The following is a 14,520-nucleotide window of genomic DNA, read 5'->3' on the forward strand; positions in this document are numbered from 1 at the left end:
TTTTCAACTTTTTGAGGAACCCTAAAGATACAAACATAGTGATCTGAAGGGGCATGTGCACTTGAATGTTTATAGCAGCAATGTCTATAATAGCCAAACTATGGAAAGAACTTAGATGTCCATCAACAGATAAATGGATAAAGAAGATGTGATTGATTATATATATATATATATATATATATATATATATATAGCGAAATAAGTCAGTTGGAGAAAGACAACTATCATATGATCTCCCTGATATGAGGAATTGGAGATACATTTGGTGGGGGGGCTGGGGGGTAGGAAAAGAATAAATGAAACAAGATGGGATCAGGAGGGAGACAAACCGAAAGAGACTCTTAATATCACAAAACAAACTGAGGGGGGAAGGGGGAAGGGGTGTAGGGAGAGCATGATGGGGTTATGGACATTGGGGAGGGTATGTGCTAAGGTGAGTGCTGTGGAGTGTGTAAACCTGGCGATTCACAGACCTGTACCCCTGGTGCTAATAATACACTATATGTTTATTTAAAAAAAAAAAAAAAAGGATCTCAGAGCCAGATGGCTTCCCAGGGGAATTCTACCAAACATTTAAAGAAGAATTAATATTTCTTCTGAAATGGTTTCAAAACATAAAAATGGGAGGAGATCTTCCAAATTCGTTTTGTGAAGCCAGCATTACCTTGATCCCAAAACCAGACAAAGACCCCACCAAAACGGAGAACTACAGACCAATATCGCTGATGAACATGGATGCAAAAATTCCTACCAACAATAGGATTGTTGTGTTGTTGTGTGTCATTAGGATCCAACAGTACATTAAAAGGGTTATTCACCACAACCAAGAGGGATTTATTCCTAGGCTGCAAGATTGGCTCAAAATCCGCAAATCAATCATTGTGATACACAACATTTAATAAAAGAAAGGACGAGGACCATATGATCCTCTCAATAGATGCAGAAAAAGCATTTGATAAAGTGCAACATCCTTTCTTGATTAAAATTTCACAGTGTAGGGATAGGGTATATACCTTAATATCATAAAAGCCATCTATGACAAACCCACAGCAAACTGCTGTGTGAGTTCCAGTAATTTGGGGGTGGAGTCTTTTAGGTTCTCCACATAAAGTATCATGTCATCTGTGAAGAGGGAAGGTTTGATTTCTTCTTTGCCAATTTGGATGCCTTTTATTTCTTTTATTTCTTATTTCTTCTTTCTTTCTTTCTTTTATATTCTTTTATTTCTTTTCATTGTCTGATTGCTGAGGTTAGGACTTCTAGTACTATGTTAAACAGTTGTGGTGAGAGTGGGCATCCCTGTCATGTTCCTGATCTTAAGGGAATCTCCAGCTTTTCCCCATTGATAATGATGTTTGCTGTGGATTTTTCATAGAAATCACAATGAACCTAAATATGCAGAACAACCTTAAGAAGAACACAATGGGAGACATCATACTTCCTGATATATAGACCAATGGAACAGATTAGAAAATCTAGAAATAAACTGACACAGATGTCTTTATTAGAGTGAGGAAGTCACCTTCTACTTTTGGTTGCTGGTAGTTCTTTTATTTTTATTTTTTAAAAGGTTTTATTTATTTATTTGACAGAGAGAGAGAGAGAGAGACAGTGAGAGAGGGAACACAAGCAGGGGGAGTGGTAGAGGGAGAAGCAGGCTTCCCGCTGAACAGGGAGCCCGATGCAGGTCTTGATTCCAGAACCCTGGGATCACGACCTAAGCTGAAGGCAGACACCTAATGACAAAGCTACCCAGGTGTTCCACTGGTTGTTCTTTTTTAAAAAGATTTTATTTATTTATTTGACAGAGAGAGCTCATAAGTAGGCAGAGAGGCAGGCAGAGAGAGACAGGAGGGAAGCAGGCTCCCTGCTGAGCAGAGAGCCCGATGTGGGACTCAATCCCAGGACCCTGGGATTATGACCTGAGCTGAAAGAAGAAGCTTTAACCCACTGAGCCACCCAGGCTTTCCTAGTTGTTCTTTTAAAAATGAATTTTGAGAAATTCATTTTCTGCCTGTATTGACATGACTATATTGTTTTTCATATTTATGTATATTTTTAAAATTATTTTTGTTGACATATAATGTATTATTTGCTCTAGGGGTACAGGTCTATGAATCATCAGGCTTAATCTTTATATTTTAATATGTCAAACTATATTAGATTTTCATATGTTGAACCAATATTGCACTCATGGCATAAAGCCTATTTTATCATGATGTACTTACTATTCTTTTCTATGTACTGTAGGTTTAATTTGCTAATATTTTATTAAATATTATTGTATATATGCTCAGTAAGGAAAAAAAAGGTGTTTGCACCTCACTGTTCATGTCATATTTAACTCTCCAAGCTCAGTGAGACCATCTGAAATACTGCTAATGGCTGTGAGGGTTTGTTTGAGACCCTTGAGTGAACACTATCAGGAGAATACTGGAGGCAGAAGTATGCTTCTTAGTCAGGACTCCCATGAACCAGACCAGTTCTTACTTGTGTGTTTGAACCAAAAGGTTTGTTTGTTAATTTCTCGTATTTGAGTCTCTATAATATCAGCCAGTGTGGATCCAGGAGCAGCAGAAGGTATTTGGTATAGCATAGACTCCTTCTTTGACCACCAAGTGATCTACAGCAATTTTATTACCTGAGAACACCTTATCCACTCAAAACAATCCTTATGCCAGAATGGTGTACTTTGGGATGACATATTCTGTTATCCTTCAAAGTCCTCTTGCTTTGGTTTCTGCTTTCTGAGATTTTTTATTATCCAGGAGTAAAAATTTTAAGAAAAAATAATGGAATTTATAAATATTTTTGTTCACTAAGCATGGTACTTAATTACTCTTCTTGCATTTGCCCTTATAATAACCCAGTGCGGTAAAAACTACCATCAGTATTTTCATGAAAGGAATCAGGTAGTTTGAGTTGTTAGGTATGTAGAGTAAGATGAAGCCCAATTTTATGCCCGTTCAACAACCCTTATTTGCCATTCTACAAAACTGTCAGGATAATTGATCTTCAAGGTTTGGGTTAAGCTCTGGTAATCAGTTAAAAATAAATATCAAGTAATAGTTTCACAGAAAAATGGACAACAACCCATTATGTTGCAAACATTTTTTCATTCAATTTTACTGTTATATTCCACCCAACTTCCCACTTTTTACTTGATTTTTCTTCTCAGGGATACACATTCAATTCAAGGTTATTCAGGAATAAGTCAGACCATTCTTCTGTTAATGAAACAGGTACCAAAGACCATGTTAATAAAATGGGTAATGATGATCCACAGTGTCCAATCCTATTTTTCAATAAACCTGAATGGGTGCCACTGATATGCAAATCCTGTAACATATATGAATCCTCCTCTCTTCTGCTCCCCTTTCCACCCCTATTTGTTCCCCATTATTGGTTTCATTCAGTATTTTAGGCTAAACACCAGGCTTTGTCATTCATTCTATCAAATATCCAGATATATCATTGACTTGAGGGTCAATAACCAAAACCACATTCTGAAACCATTCCTAAGTAGAGCTCTCTCAAAAAAAATAAAAACAAAAAAACTCTACTCTAGGGTTTTAGGGTTTTCCAAAGGGGGTCTGGACCATAACAACTCGATTACTTGCAGATGCTCTGAATGAGGCATGGCCTTAATGAACATAGATATTTCTTTTTGAGGGGGGATATATATTTATTTATTTATTTATTTATTTATTTATTTATTTATTTATTATTTAGAAAGCATGAGCAGGGGGAGGGTAGAGGGATAAAATTTCAAGCAGACTCAGATCTGAGTGCAGAATCTGAATGGGGCTTGATCTCACTATGCTGGGATCATGACCTGAACCAAAATCAGGAGTCAAACATTTAACTGACTGAGCCCCTCCAGGTGCCCTTAACCTAGATATTTCTGATTGCTTACTGAACTTACTACATACATTCAACATTCACACATTTCAGGGTGAAAGAATCACATATATGCCCTAGTCCCTGTGAAGAACTGGCTTAGACACCAAAACTTCATCTCAGACCCATCAAATAGTTTATTGTTTTAAAAAAAGTCACAATCACAGTTTGAAGAAACCCAAGCAATAAGTGTAGAAGGGATGTCTGTATTGAACATTCACAAGGTTCCATAGCAGAGACAGGATCCTATTGGGGAGGGTGGTCTATTCCAGAAGCATTACCTGGTGATATTAAAATGATGGTAGAAAATGGAAGCAAACAGACCCAAGAAGGGGCAACAAACAAGGAATAACTAGATATCAGAATCTGGACAGAGAAGGAAGGCATCATTATTCTTAGAATAGCTAACCGTCTGGACAATGTAGAAGAATGGTTGTCTTCAGCGAGGTTGGAATATTGCCATGTTTACAAAGCTATTGATGCAGATTTCTTCTTTGATCTTCTCTCTAGGAAACATCATTGCCTGTAGTGGGAAACACATAGATACTAAAGAGTTAAGATGATTATTTTAAGACTTGGGAAAAGTCTCTAAATATTCATCTGACCTCTGCCTAGAAAATACAACCTTTCCACATGAATTGCATCCTCTACTCTCCATGTGAGTATGAATGAGCAGACCATGACTTAACCTTCCCTTATAAGTTTTAGCTACTTTTCAGATTGGAGAAGCAAAAAGCAGGACTTGACCTTCAAGGGATTTTCATTTCATGCACCGAATCTGCCCTAAACCCAAATGAGTCAAATTCTGGTAATATTTTGGAGTTGAAGGCCTGCCTCTAGAATTTCAAACGAGAAGTGCCCACATCTTTTGTAGATCATCTGATTCACTAATCTGATGTGAAACAATGACCTTAGGTAGTGGAGATAATTTCCAAGACTGAGGTTGTGGTGTAAGTTCACATGTATGGGAAAGAATTTGGGACCTAAAAGCTTTGGGATACCAGATGACTCCAATGTCTGATTCTGCTCTAGCAAAGATAAATCAAGAGTCATGACCTTCCTATCACTTTCCTTTAAAGATATCACACATCCTTCTTCCCACTTTGTTTCCTTCCTTTGGGTAATTCCATCCATGTTTTCCTCTGACCACATCAAACCCACCTGCAGTGCCTCACAGAGGCCCTCGGCGTTCGCCAGCATTGGCCTTGCGCATGCCCTTGATGATGAAGATGGTCCCGACAATGATACCCACCAAACCCACAACCAGGCCCAGGGCACACACCACATTCTCAGTTGTCTCTGGGAGAGGGGTTGGTGGTTCAAACTCTGGGGAAAAATAATACAGACAATAGTTTGGAAGTGATGACTGTGGTATGGAATAGCACTTAGAACCAAATGTAGAGTATGTAGTCAAAAGAATAGTCATTAGTCATAAATAAGAAGAGGACAGAGTGATGCCTTAAGGGAACACAGATTAAAAAGCAGGAGATCTGAATAATGGGAGAAGACAAGGAATAGAAATTATAGCAATTGTTATGGACAAGTTAGGGGACTCTGGGTTCTAAAGCATCAGACCCATGCGTCACAGGAGGAAATCATAAAAGAAAGGAGAACGAAGAACGGTCCATACCCCAGTGCTTGAGAAGAGGCTCCTCCAAACCCCAATGCTCCACCTTGCAGTCATAGACATCGTTGGCTGAGGGCAGGAAGGGGAGATAGTGGAACTTGCGGAAAAGGTGGTCTTCCCTGGGCAGGAAGACTGTCTCGGACACTCCTGTGGTGACAGGGTTTCCATTTCGGAGCCACGTGACATTGATCACTGGTGGGGAGAACTTGTCGATGAAGCAGATGAGGGTGTTGGGCTCTCCCAGTTCCACAGGGGTGTTTGAGAGCACAGTCACCTCTGGAGGTACTGGGGACAGAGGACAGCAATTAGCCTTCCCTGCTTAGGCTAGTCCCTCTCCCTCCCACTGAAGCAGAAAAAGCAGTGGAAACTCTGCCCTGAGAATCTGTGCCATCCATGGTCTCAGAGCCCTATCTCTGATGCTCTCTCACATGAACTGGAACCAGTGTTATGGTATAAGAGATAGAAGGATATTTTAGGTACTGGAGATGATTTCATTCCTGGTTCCCCCGGCATCGATTAGGGGCAATGATTGTGTGAGTGACTGTTGGTGGCAGGGACAAGATGTGAGCCCATCAGGAAAGGAATAAATTCATATAAAGTTCTTGAGTCTGTGACATGACAAGTAGGCACTTGCTTATGGAGAGCCTAGGCCCCTAGGAGGAGAAGTCAGTTATAATAAAGTAACACAAGCAGCTGAAGCATCTATTTCTAAGTTAGGATTCCCTAGTCTAGGAGTGCAGGAGGTACCATTGGTGTTTGGGGTGTGGTTGGAGCGCTTTATCATGATGTCCAGGTTAGCTTTGTCCACAGCTATGTTGGCCAAGGCACCCTGCGCCTCAAAGCTGGAAAAGCGTCCAAATTCTTCCAGCCGCCACACTGTCTCCTTCTTTTCAATATCCACGTGGAAAATCTCATCACCATCGAAGTCAAACATAAACTCGCCTGATTGGTCAGGGGTCAGATAGAACTCAGCCTGGATGATCACATGGTCCTCTGAAAAGGCCAGAAGGAGAGTTAGGATGAAAACCAGGAAGGGAGAGGAAGAAGAACCCAGGATGTGAGTCAAGCATGTAGGTGGGGGCAGTAGAAGGGGATGCCCATATGGAGGGGAAGAGTGATGGAGAGCAAGGATAAGCTGGAAGACGAGGCTCAGGTGCAGGATATCCATGTTAAACAGAGCTGGGGGTGCGGCGGGAGAAGTAAAGGGGTGGAACTAGGGTGGACTGAAGGAAATGGGGTCTGAAAAATCCCAGAGTCTTTTGAAGCTGTTGTTAGGTTCCATGTTACTAGCTGAGAAATGCTTTCCTCTTTGGAAATCCAGCAGCAGCTCCTAAAAGAGTATTGCTCACTCACTATTTTCCCAGGTATTAAATAGAGTTAAACAAGAATTCTAGGGCATCTCTCAGAGCACTGTAATATTAAGAGGAGGGAAACACTGTTTAAAAGTCTGGGTTTTGAGCTCTGGATCTACTTAAATCTTTAATTCTTATTTAGGTATTTATTTACTTACCTAGTGTTCTTGAATTGATTATTTTATATTCTTATATTGTTTTCCTGTTATATTCTTATATTTCCCATTATATCCTTTTGTGGGTTTGCTTCTAGCTTGGATTTATCTTTAGAATTAAATGAGGGGTACCTGTGTGGCTCAGTCAGTTAAGTGTCCAGCTCTTGATTTCAGCTAAGGTCATAATCTCAGGATACTGAGTTCAAGCCCCAAGTTAGTCTCCACCCTGAGTGTGTAGCCTGCCCGATTCCCTCTCTCCTTCTTTCCTTGCCCCTCCCCACCCAGCTTGTGCATTCATGCTATCTCTTAAAAAGAATTAAATGAGATGAGGTAAGTAATTTCTTAGTATGTCACCAGGCTTATAATCAGCATTTTATGTTAAAAACTGCTTTGCATTTAAGGAACAAAGCCATCTTTAGCTTCCCCTTCCAGCCCAAGGGAAGAGCCTCTATTTTTTCAGGTATGCGTTCCCATTTGTGGCTCTTTCTAGGCAACAGAAACCTACAATTGCTGTCATGGGTTTTGGAGCTGGATTATTACATTACCTATTTTCAGTGTACCTGACAACTTTGTGGGGTTCAGTCTGGTCTAGGTAAAGATATTTTTTTCACAATATATCTTCACAGCAGTAAACAGTTGCTCTGAAGATAGCAGAGAATAATAATAGAATCTCCATCCTTACTCACAGTTCTACCTTTTTGAGAAAATCACTAAGTAGCCGTGACCACAGATCATAGATTCACTGAAGTGGTGAAGGAGATATTCTCCCAAGAGGAAGTAAATTAAATGCAATTGGTATCAGCATACCTGCCCTTGCTCTCTGTTGGGTAGAATGTTGCTTTTGGTAATTTCCCTTTCTGGTGATCTTCAATACAATGTCTGTGCTTAAAATATGTTGACAGGATTCACTTGCCAAAAAATAACTACCATACATTTGGCTAAGAACTAGTTGCAAGGGCTTCTCAAATTTTTTCTCATTGAATTCCCACAAAATGATGTGAGATTTCAAAATTTACTAATTTTCTAGAAAAAGAAATTAAAGCACAGAGAATAGCTTGCCTCTCAGAAAACATTTCTACTTTAAGTCAACTTACCTCAAAGTCGATGGTATTAATCAATACCATTTCCCCTCTTAACTAAATGTGACTGACTTCAATTTATGAAAAGAGCAGAAATCCTCCAAACTACATTTTAAAAAATACTTTCAGATTTAGACTACATGATGCCTGCCACAATTTTCCTTCACTCCAAAGACTCTTGCAAGTATTTATAGCCTATTTCTCCAATGCTCTCATAGCTTATATCCCAAGTTTTGCTATGCTCAGGACTTACCTTTGATAGCCTGTGATTCTTGAGGACCCATCAGTAAAGTCATGATGAAAAATCCTAGCACTGGGACTCCATTTATGGCCATTTTCTTCTTTGGAGATTTGTTGGGGTTCAGAAGGGCTTAAGAGTCGGGTAGAACTGACAAGAATAAAAGAAAAGAGAATATAGGGTATGGTAGGGTCATTGATTAAAATTCAAATAGGTTGAGCTGAAACCAATCAGAAAAAGTTTTGAGATGACACATCTGTTGCTAAGGGAAGAGCTCTTGTAAAGGGTCAGTAAAGGAAACACTTAATTCCTTAGATAAACAAGTAAAGCTCTTAATCAATCAATCAATCAATCAATCAAAACAAAAATAAATCACACACAACTAAACAGAAACAGCAAAAAATCAAGTTTTTGAAAATAAAATTCACCCACAGACTGTTGGATTCCAATCCAGGTTCTAGAAAGGGATGTACTTCAAGCACATTAGTGCTTATTATTTATTCTCACATTAGTGAGAATAAAATCAATAGAAACACCCTACATGACAGTTAGTGACCAATTATGCCCCTGTATTATGACAACTGAGGAGTTTATTTAAGGGACAACAAATCATCTAAAGAAAAGTTAAATTGTCATGCTATGGAGAATGTCTTATTCTTGGCAGCAGTGGATGACAGAGTTACATGCCAGAAAATTCTTAACACTCTAAGTTTGTCTTCCAGTGTCCTAGACTCCCAGATGGCTAACTTAGCCCAAGAGCTGGGTATCCCTGGCACTGTGCTATACTGAGAGAACATTATATTGAGAGAACTCTGAATGCCAACACTCCTAAAGCTGGAGAAAGATGGTAGAGATGCTATAGGTAGTGTTTACTGGAAACAGTGGACTACAATCCCTACCATCTTAAATATGACCAAAGATTGGGGGAGACTGCTGGGGACCCTTATTTGAGGACTCAGATTGATGAATAGGGTGGACTAAATTGGGCAGAGCTCACTTTACTGGGAAGGTTAGAAAAAATAACCCGCAGGAGGGCTTTATCATAATTTTTCTCATGTCATAACATTATGAAAGCTCTCATGTCATAAATTATTGAAGTTTCAATCCTAAGAATTTATTCTAATGTTCACCATTCAGAAAACTGAAAGTTAAGATACTCTGACCCTCATGTTTCTGAAGGTACAGTGCAGTAGAAAGAAAAATTAAACCATACATAGACAGGGCTGGAATCTGAATACTTCCAATGAAGAGAGACCTGGCAGCGAGTCAGCCCATCAGATGATGAGTTCACTGCTTAATATCAGTCACGACACATATGCTCAGGGTGGATTTTCTGTGCTCTTTTGCTGAGATCTTATCCTGCTCCACAGCTCCCCTCACAAATCATGAGGGAAAAAACTCTACACATTACCGATTATCTGATCACCTCTAAGAGCTTTGAAGATTCTCTGACGAGACTTCTAGATCACTTGGAAGAGACCCACACAGAACAGTTTTGCCCTAAGATTGTTAAGGAATACACTTCTTAGAGACAAAGTGTGGGGCAGATGAGAGCTCTACAGTAACACTCCCTGCTGAGAGTCTGGTCCTATGATTTAGGCTTGCCCTCTCCTCTTTCATAGGAAAAAACAAGTATAATTTCTCTATGCTTGCCCTTTGCTTGTTACTATACTGCTTGGTTCTTATAAGTGGCTCATTGAATATATGGTAAACTCAGAGACACTTTAGAGAAGAATATTTTACTTGTCATAACAGCATCTTCAACCCAAGGTGTTGCTCAGCAACTTATGATAAGGCTTAGTTTTAAAACACTGATTGGTTCTCTTCATGAGATTACCAAATTTGGGGATCTTTAGAAAATACTTTCATTTCCCTTTCGCTGTGACAGTAGAGAAGTTCCTATCCAGACACTGCTCATGGTCCCCTGTCCCTGTACTCTAGCTTCCTACGTCTGAGGGGATTTCTGAGGGCACCTGAGTGAGGTCTTCTCATTGACATCAAATTTGGGCTAACTTAGCCCAAGAGCTGGGTATCCCTGGCACTGTGCTATATTGAGAGAACATTATATTGAGAGAACTCTGAATGCCAACACTCCTAAAGCTGGAGAAAGATGGTAGAGATGCTATAGGTAGTGTTTACTGGAAACAGTGGACTACAATCCCTACCATCTTAAATATGACCAAAGATTGGGGGAGACTGCTGGGGACCCTTATTTGAGGACTCAGATTGATGAATAGGGTGGACTAAATTGGAAGACAAACTTAGAGTGTTAAGAATTTTCTGGCATGTAACTCTGTCATCCACTGCTGCCAAGAATAAGACATTCTCCATAGCATGACAATTTAACTTTTCTTTAGATGATTTGTTGTCCCTTAAATAAACTCCTCAGTTGTCATAATACAGGGGCATAATTGGTCACTAACTGTCATGTAGGGTGTTTCTATTGATTTTATTCTCACTAATGTGAGAATAAATAATAAGCACTAATGTGCTTGAAGTACATCCCTTTCTAGAACCTGGATTGGAATCCAACAGAATTTGATGTCAAATCAAATTATTAGTCCGAATTTAGTCTGAGAATAGAAGGTCCTATAGACACTCTAAGCAGAATTCTTTACTACAATCTGTCTATATTACAGGGAATTACACCTTTAAAGTGTTAGAAAGCTGGAGGAGCACTGGTCAGTGCAGAACCCTAACTCCAAGAGGTCAGAAGTCTGTAGGAAGGCACTACCGACATCACAGCTCCTCTAGAGCCCCAGGGAAAGGACTGTGTTGGCAACACAAGGCTGCTGCCAAGAGTCCTTTCTGTGACACCCTTGTGTCCACTGCATGAGATGGCTTCAGCCTACCTGCCATCTCCCAAATCTCATAATACTTTCACTGGTAGTGTGTAGGCCACGTCCCGATCCTGAGCAAGAGAATCTGGGGAATGTAATACTCTTAGACTCTATTCCCTGTGGTGTAGACAAGACATAAAAGCTAATGGGAATTTTTGAAATTATTAAATGCAAATATGTATACCTCACTCTTGCTCCTCCCACAGTACCAAACCTAGAACCAGAGGGGTATTTATGGGTGATAGGTTAAGCCTTGGAAATGAGATAGCTTTCACATGGAACCTAAAGCCACAAGTGTGCATGCACACACGTGTGTGTGTTGCAGCAGGGGGAAGTTTGGAATCTACATTTCAGAATATTTTCTGGTTAGCCGACCACAGGTTCCATTGTTATGATTTGAGCAAATACAGTCAGGCTGTTTTATAACTCCCCAAGTTTTTGTCTGTTCTAAAAGGCACAAGCTGAATTCAGTAACTGAGAGATTGTGAAGGAATAGATTAGGTTGGAAAATCACCACAGAAGCCCAAGAGCCATTGCTTCCAATAGCTGCCCCCATCTGGCCAATTAATGATTTGACTCATTCACTCAGTACCAGTTCCTGTATTTTACACATACTGGAAACTTGTTTTCAGGGTCACTTCTAACTCCACATATCATCTTTGGGGCTCCAAATCCAGCACAAATACAGGACATTCCATTTGCAATACAAATGCTGTTTTGCAATGCAAAGTTTTCATCTTCTGAAGATGTGCCTGCTCTCACCTGCGAATCCTCTTTTCAGCTATTCTTCCAGAAATAGGGAGACAGAGTCAAGACACGTAAGACAGAGTCAAGAAATGGCAATAGAGTATAATAGAGTATAATATAATATATATTATATATAATAGAGTATAATATAATACAATAGAGCATAATATAGTAATATTATACTCTATTGTATGAGGTCTAAAGTGCAGAATCTCATCTAGGTCTGAATGATTTTATAGGACACAGATGATGTGGTTGTATGCAGACACCTATATTGTATGCATGTGCTTGGGGGTGAGGAGAGCTGGAAAAGTCTGCATTTTTGACCAATCACATTTATATAATTTTTGTTTAACAACTAATTCTTAAAGATATTTTATGGATGAGTTTGGTCAGCAATCATAGCCAAGGAGTTAGATTCTAAACATGCAAAACACTCAGAATTTAAGAAGACAGAGAGTGTGAAGGTAAGAAGTTAAGAAATATGAAGAATGAGGGGCCCTTGGGTGGGTTAAGCCTCTGCCTTCAGCTCAGGTCATGATCCCAGGGTCCTGGGATAATGCCCCCATCGGGCTCCCTGCCAGCAGGGAGCCTGCTTCTCCCTCTGCCTGCTGCCCCCGTGCTTGTTCGTATAAGAGTGGGTTAGTATAAGGATGGCCATCCTGAAGGCCAGGAAGCCATTTTACTGAGTGTCCCTAACCAGCCCACATATGCAGGTAACTTTCCTCAGTGCCTCGAGGCCAAAGGTCGCCCTCCCCACCACGAAACTGTGGGAGGCTAAGGCAGAAGGAAATGTAGTTAAGGTGAAAGTTCTTCTAAACCTAAATCTCTCTTAACCGCCAGGGTGATGCAGGGGTGGCAAAAGGTTAAACAAAGTTAACCTGTCAAAGTGGGGCACAAGATATGTATGTAGCTATGAAGAAGTGCCTTGAAAATGCTATATAAACCCTTGGCTTTGAGTGCTTGGGGTCCTTGTTGAAACCCGCTGCGCAGGGCGGTTAATTGGACCCCAGCTAGCTGGAAATAAACCTCGCTGTGTGACTTGCATTATTGAGAGTGTTCTCTGTCTAATTGAGGGGTGGTTGACTATGCACCCTAACAGTGCGCAATCTCTCTTTGTCAAATAAATAAAATCTTAAAAAAAAAAAAAAAAAAAGGAAGTATGAAGAATGAATCATTAGGCCCCTGACCTACTGGTTTAGGGGAAAGTGGTAGAAAATGACAAAAAACAAACAAGCTAAACCAAAACAAACAAACAACAACGACAAAACAACTAGTTAAAGCTTCAAGTCTACGTGTTGTGAATGAACGAAGAAAAATTTTTACACAAAAACAGAAGTCATAAGAAGGAGGTGGCCCTTGTTAGCCCTGGATGGGGCATGGGTTCAGCACAGAGGGTGAGGGGAAATGTTAGTGAACACAATAGGATGGGGGATAGCACGAGTGGGTAAATAGCATCTCAAGAACAGATCATTTTAAGAGTTAGGATTAATACATGAAAAGTGGTTACTGCTGAAGAAGGTGTTAGAAAAACTTAGAGTAATGATAGAGAATAACTTATATTTTAGATTTCTGAGGGTTTTTCTTAACTTTGAAATTTTTAAAGAAAAAAGAAAGGACAGAAATAGGCTAGAGGATTGTTCATAATTTTATTAGAATTCTTCTTTTTGGTGCACTCTTCCTCACCAATTGAAAATATTACTAATAATAGCTATATTAAATCTTACTATTTTATTTGCTAGATAATAATTATATTTCTAATTTATTCTGAGAAACCTGAGTTTTAAAGAAATCTAGTCTTTTGTTCAAGGTCCCACGTAGGAAGTAGGCACAGTGCTATTGCACCCTGGGTTTGGATGGATCCAAAGTACACATTCTTCAGTGATACATCTCCTAAAAAAGGATTAATTAAAGATAAAAATTAAATGTGCAAAAAATAAATTGAGTCTCTAATTGTGTAACAAGTAACGTGTGGCACCAAGAACAAGTCTATTCAAAACACTGAAACCACTTCAACCCCCAACACAGTCTTGTTGTGGGGGTTCTTTTCTCTTGTACACTGTACTTACAGGTGAATATTTCAAAGGTTCTCAGGAAACATCTTTCCCTGGTTTTTCTAAGCCACCTTAAAAGTGGCACCAGGCTTCTCTCTTGTGGCCAATGGCATAGATTTCTTCATATAAGCATTTAGTATTCAGGCAGCTTATGAAAGGTGAAAGATAATAATTCTGGATTCTTTAACTTTTATTCCTCATGTACATATTCAAAAATACCCAGGTGTGTTGACCTAATTAAATGCAACTTAATTGCTTAAATGAAACTTTAAAAATTTAAAGTCTGTTTATACTAATTATCACCACGCTTTAAAAAAAATTCATCATTTATTTATTTATTTTATTTATATACTTATTTTAATCTATTTTTAAAATTAGCATATATTATTTGTTTCAGGTGTACAGGTCTGTGATTCATCAGTCTTACACAATTCACAGCACTCACCATAGCACATACCCTCCCCAATGTCCAGCTCCCAGCCACCCCCTCCCTCCAAAACCCCTCCCCTCCAGCAACCCTCTGTTTCC

At 39.5% G+C, this 14,520-nt stretch overlaps 2 protein-coding genes across 4 annotated transcripts in view; both read right to left on the reverse strand.

Annotated features, from left to right (window-relative positions):
- LOC309865787 (endogenous retrovirus group K member 7 Env polyprotein-like) overlaps positions 1–14,520 on the reverse strand; it is a 1,143,634-nt gene that overhangs the window by 114,293 nt on the left and 1,014,821 nt on the right. The window lies entirely within an intron of this gene.
- On the reverse strand, positions 4,014–8,568 carry LOC309865805 (HLA class II histocompatibility antigen, DR alpha chain). The gene is made up of 5 exons (XM_082732655.1): positions 8,367–8,568; positions 6,275–6,520; positions 5,531–5,812; positions 5,062–5,226; positions 4,014–4,423 (listed from the first exon to the last, which is right to left on the reverse strand). Exons 1-4 carry the CDS (start codon positions 8,446–8,448, stop codon positions 5,072–5,074), a joined length of 765 nt encoding a protein of 254 aa, XP_082588781.1. The 5' UTR covers positions 8,449–8,568; the 3' UTR covers positions 4,014–4,423; positions 5,062–5,071.

This window comes from Mustela nivalis, assembly GCF_964662115.1.
Source record: "Mustela nivalis genome assembly, chromosome: 5".
In the NCBI taxonomy this organism is placed as follows: Eukaryota; Metazoa; Chordata; class Mammalia; order Carnivora; family Mustelidae; genus Mustela; species Mustela nivalis.